Source organism: Akebia trifoliata, chromosome 5 (genome assembly GCF_017979445.1).
Source record: "Akebia trifoliata isolate Shusen 1 chromosome 5, ASM1797944v1, whole genome shotgun sequence".
Classification (NCBI taxonomy): Eukaryota; Viridiplantae; Streptophyta; class Magnoliopsida; order Ranunculales; family Lardizabalaceae; genus Akebia; species Akebia trifoliata.
Genome location: NC_141379.1, coordinates 26,634,291 through 26,640,043, shown reverse-complemented (window position 1 = coordinate 26,640,043; position 5,753 = coordinate 26,634,291). Strand labels below are relative to the sequence as shown.

Here is a 5,753-nt window from a genome sequence, read left to right as displayed (position 1 = left end):
TCAGTCAGGCCCATTTTCAGAAGGTTTTTATTGCTCTCGGACTCGACCTAGGCCAAAATGAGGTCTCTACACATTTAATGTTATTTTAAAAAAATGAAAATTATGGAATATGCTAATGTCCCCTTGAATAAATGGATATTAGCATCCTCATCTCACCCCTCACCTCACACTACTACCACCACATAAAAGAGACAATATATAATGGTCATAATTTATTCAAAATTTAATTAATGAACTAGATATTTTTTGGTGATTGACATTCAACGGCTGCTTTTTGGCTTGTTGCAAATCGACGATCCTACACCTTGTTACCATCTTCATTTCCCTGTAAGTTTTGCACATGGCCTTTAGTACAACTTTCCCAATTGAACAGGTATCAATTTATCTGTTGACAACCAATCTGATTCTTCAAATCCATATTATGTGTACCACTAAGATAACATTTAGTGCTATTTTAGTTTGCAGCCATTAATTGACGACAACTATGGCTCTTGGAGTTGCACTATGAAGATGGATCTCGATGAGAGAAACAAAATAACAAAAAATTAAATACAATTCAAATCTCCCTATAACTTAGTTTGAGCCATGTAGTAGGCAGGCACAACAAATTGGTGTCCCAGCTGGCCAGTGAAGAATAACATAAAGTATCAAGTTCACCAAAGAAGAAAAGAGAAAAGGGTTGTCTTCCATATCAAATAAATATATCTATATAATACATGCAGAACCATTAATTACGAAGAAATAAAAAAATTTCAACCAAAACTTCACACACATGTATCTACCGTGCCTCTATTTCAGACTTAGTTAGACCATTTAGGGAACAACTTTCTGACGTATCTTTAAGTAAATCTGCCCCCACCACACTTCGGCCATTATAAAATGCTGGTTGTTTCGGAACAGGTGAAGGCATAGCTTCATTAGCAAACATTGAAACAACATCTAACATGGTGGGTCTATCAGTTGCACTCTCTTGTACACATAGAAGACCCACTTGAATGCATCTCAACATTTTATCTTTGGGACATGTAGTATCCATCATCGGATCCATTAGCTCAATACCTGCACCTTTTTCCCACAGCTCCCACGCCTGAAGAAATCAAGAAAGTTCAGTTTTACGTATTACATAAATCCAACTTGAACTTAGAAAATTAAAATTTTCAATAAACTAAATGGATTTCATATTAGCAACTTACATATCCTATGAGATTGAGATTGCGTTCAGAAGTACTGAAGTGGGTATTATTCTTCTTTCCGCTAACAATCTCTAGCAATAACACTCCAAAGCTAAAGACATCTGACTTCTCTGAGAAAGTGCCCTCCATTGCATATTCAGGAGACATATACCCACTATATCAAACCATTAAACAACATTATTAGTAATGGAAAGCAATGTGTAAAAGCTGGTGCAAGCTATGTGAAAATTTTGTATTATGCATAGAAAAATATCAGACGTGCAGTGGTATATTCGTGGTTTGCTTACTATGTCCCAACAATTATATTAGTATTTGCTTCAGATTCTCTCAATCCAAAAATCCTTGCCATGCCAAAATCTGATATCTTTGGGTTCATCTCATCGTCTAGTAAGATGTTACTAGCTTTTAAATCTCTATGAATCACCCTTAATCTAGAATACGTATGTAGATAGAGAAGCCCTTGTGCAATCCCTTCAATGATATTGATACGTTTCTTCCAATCTAGTAGCTCTCTCCCAACGGGATCTGCAAAAAACAAAAAAATTGTACATATAGATACTAAGTTATCTTTCTTGTGTATGTTTTATGAATGTCCAAAATAAAGAAAACCAAACAAATTGGTGAGGAGAAGTGCTATTGCAACAGTTGTTCTTTATATTAGTACATTAAGAATTGAAAGATCATTTAAGGCATCTTAGAAAATAAAACCAATGCATTTTCATATAATGCATCGGCATATTTTACCATTTAACTTTATCATGATCACATCTTCAATCGGCACATTCTTTGATGTGCTTGGTACTATATATAGATAAATTAGAAAGTAAAGAAAATCAGATTAGTATATAATTTAGAGTATCACAAACCAAAGAGGAAGGCGTCCAAGCTTTTGTTGGGCATGTATTCATAGATTAACATCCTTTCTCCTCCTTTAACGCAGCAACCCAAGAGCCTTACAAGATTCCTATGTTGGAGTTTGGCAATTAGTACAAGCTCATTTTTGAACTCCTTTAACCCTTGCCCTGAATTCCTCGAAAGTCTCTTCACTGCTATTTCATGTCCCTCGAGTAAGTTTCCCTGAAAATTATTAATATATGCAATTTCTCATTTCAATTAAAAAAAATTACTTTTTAGACATAAGAAATAAAGGTCACTGAAATAAATAAAAATCATGTTAATGAGTTTGATTAAAGAAAGTGTAGATATTAGTAGTAAATTACAAATGAATTGAAGGTCATTAGTCCTATTAGTCAAAAAGAAGAAAACCAAACAAGCCGTTTCACTGCTGACGATACACCAGCCTTAAAGCAGAGGATTTTTTTGTGAGGGTAACCTCCATGATTTCGCATCTAGTTCAGCAAACCAATCAACTTATCCATCTAAAAAGAGTTACCTTATAAACAGGACCAAATCCACCCTCTCCGAGCTTACTTGTAGATGAGAAGTTATCTGTGGCAGCCACTATGCTATCAAACTTGAATAATATCAACTCATTAGTCTTCTTTCCGTGTCTTTCGTGCAGATTTTCTTCACCAAATCTACCAGAAGATAGAGCTCCTAATTCAAGTAATTCCTCCTCTTCATTTGCCTCTGTTTCTACTGTTGGGTAAAATAATTAGGGAGAAAAAAAAATGATTTTTAGCTCAAATATAGTTCTATAAATTCATTTACTCAACAATTGACTATGAGAGTTTACCTTTTGGTCTTTTCCACCTCAAGTAGCCTAAAGAAGCCAAAAGGGACATTACTATAGCAATGGCCAATGCAATGATGAGCCATTTCCACCAGATTTTCTCTGCATTGAAGAACAAAATCATTAACTTGTTTATCATCACAAATACACTTTTATTCATTTTATTTATTATAAATATTTTGTTGTTTTTTTGCTAGGTAAGTAAGGGATTAGTGGATTGAAGGATTTGTACTTATGTCATGAGATGAACTCTCCTAAAGCCTTTACTGACTCAGATAAGTTGCACCTTCTACTATTTAATTCATTTTTTCTACGCAGAATACAACTTGTAATGAAAATTAAATCAAGTATTTTGTGGGAATTGAAATTTGCTAGTAATTAGGTTTCAAATCCTTATATTTCCTGGAAATTTAGGGTCCATGGTTTTAAAAATCGTCCTAGACCTCAATATCTTTTGGATACGAGCAAATGAGAGCCTCAATATCTATTCGCTCGCAGTTTCCTTTTCTGAATGTAAATGAGAGTTTTAAAACCATGGGGCCCGGGGTGTCAACTGGGTTAATTCGGTTAAAGCCAGAAAAAAGTAAATATAAAAACCAAATAGATAAAAATTCCAGGGACAATTAAAATGATGTTTTTGGGTTTCTTGTCAAAAACCTATCATCTTCAACCTCTATAAATTTCCAATCCTGTTGGTTAGATATAATTGTTGCAGAAGATCAAATATTGAGGTTAAAGGGTAAAAATTTTACGTTATTGGACAATTTTTTTGTCCAAATCTATGTGCTATATATATACCAATTCCTATGTGGATTACCTTGTTTGGAGGGCATGAGATAGATGTCTCGTTTAGTATCGCTGTTCCCTATAAACTTTGATCCCTTATCCCAAAGGTCACATCTTGTTTCATCATTGTTTGAGGAAGCATAAGCAATACAAGAGCAATTGCTCCTGCACTTGATTTCACAATCGCTGAGACTCACATTATCAAAAACCACACCACGATTATTTAAAGGAGCACCTGACATATCACCATTTCTTTTCTCGAACACCTCTTCACCGCTCCTGCAAGCTGATGGCTTGTTACCCTCACAACCTTTCATTTTGTTTCCACAGTCAATCAATGTCCCCAATCCCAGAATACTCGCAGGGCCAACAACCTCAATCTTCTCGAGTTGCCCAATCGATCTCATCCTCCAAACTAAGATGGCAGAAGAATAAGAAGAACCCGGCTTAGCAGAGTAAGTGAAGTACCTCTCATCCTTATTCGAAACGAAGCTGTAACTGTATTGGTTAGTAAAGGGTGAGTACTCCTCAATTGGTGTCAATTCAGGTAAGTTTTCGAAATTAGCTCCGTTCCAGATACCACTCCTCCAATAAACCTCTCCTCGTCTTAAGATGACCAATTGGTTCGTATTATCGCGATCAAGCTCAAGAGTGAACGCCCCTGAAGCAGGGACTTTATCGCTGATCCATGAAGTAAGAGGCCAATTCTTCCCCGTCTTTGAATTCACGCCAAGCTTCATCCCAGGTAGAAGTATGTCGGTAGGATAATCGAAGCTCTCCCATAGTATCCGACTCCCTGCTCCATTAGAATATGTTTCATTCAACACAAAATTACCCGAATTTAGCAGACTAGCTGTCACGACACTTCCACTTGCTGGTTGTTCAGAGCTTAACAGGATAGGCCCATTACGTCCACTGTGCGTGATTTTTAATTTTCCATCAGCATCATCAATGGTAAGAAAACCAGTGGAATCACCAATTGGGGTGTCACGATTGGCGATCCACACGTATGTGTGTCCTTCATTTTCTCCGATATTGTACCATATCCCTAAGTAACGGCTATTGGATTCTCCGAGGGTAAGGAAGCCTAGTGTGAAGACATTGTTAGGAGAAACTAAGGTCTCCGAATCCCTTAGTCCGCCACCTCGTGTAAAGGAGTTTGCTGCTTCTGCATCGTGGGATGTTAAGCAATGGAAAATGAAATGGAGTACAAGTGAAGCACCAAGGGTATGGTTTCTCTTCATGGCCATTGGAGGATTGTGTAAATGGAGATACCTCTATCAACACTTAAAACTGAATTCAAATTGATCCATCCAATTTATTCTAGAAAGGAAAACTATTTCCTAAGTTAGCAAAGTAGCCACGAAAGTTGTAAGTTTTGAATTTTGACCATTGAAATTTGAAGTGATTCAACCCATCATGTAACAAAGAAAAAGAGAGCTGCTAATGGCATGCCAACTTTTACCTATTACAATCCAAAAACACTTAAAATGAAATTTTTTACATTTGAATTGGTCCATCCAATTTATACTAGAAAAACTATATCCTAAGTTTGCCAATTAGCAACGAAAGTTGTGAGTTCTGAATTTTGACCATTGAAATTTGAAGTGATCCAACCAATTACGTTAAAAAAATAAAAAGAGCTGCTAAAGGCATCCCAACTTTTACTTATTACAATCCAATTAAAATTAGGTAAATTTTCAAATTATTATAAAATTTGCTGGTATTTCTAAAGTGTTAGGAATGTTAATAAAATTTAATGTTGATAATATTTTATCAACATTATGTGGTAATTGTATCAACACATGTAACGCTTTCAGCATTTTTTAAAACTTCGATAATTATTTGAGACTTTGTCCTTAAAATTAAAGTAAATAAGTTAATGGTTGAGAATGAATAAAAGTTGGGGTGTCAATAGAAGTTCTTTTTATTTTTCATTTCTAAGTTTTTAGTTTTTGGGTTGAGGATTCTATTTGAGCCTAATCATAATTGTAAACAACTACTAAAATTGTTTGAATAAGTGTTATAATGTATTGTAATGTTAAGATTATAATTTCAGCCAAACCTTTTTATGTTTGAAC

The 5,753-nt window shown here is 35.2% G+C and overlaps 1 protein-coding gene across 2 annotated transcripts; it reads right to left on the bottom strand.

Moving 5' to 3' along the window:
- Positions 1-669: 669 nt before the first annotated feature.
- LOC147401846 (G-type lectin S-receptor-like serine/threonine-protein kinase CES101) lies at positions 670-4,985 on the bottom strand. 2 transcript variants are annotated; one of them, XM_086443270.1, is made up of 7 exons: positions 3,704-4,985; positions 2,890-2,988; positions 2,587-2,792; positions 2,060-2,270; positions 1,481-1,718; positions 1,194-1,347; positions 670-1,087 (listed from the first exon to the last, which is right to left on the bottom strand). In XM_086443270.1, exons 1-7 carry the CDS (start codon positions 4,920-4,922, stop codon positions 779-781), a joined length of 2,436 nt encoding a protein of 811 aa, XP_086299396.1. In that variant the 5' UTR covers positions 4,923-4,985; the 3' UTR covers positions 670-778. The 2 variants fall into 2 exon arrangements, with proteins under 2 accessions (XP_086299396.1, XP_086299397.1); XM_086443271.1 differs by having other exon boundaries at positions 2,587-2,789.
- Between the last annotated feature and the right edge of the window lie 768 nt (positions 4,986-5,753).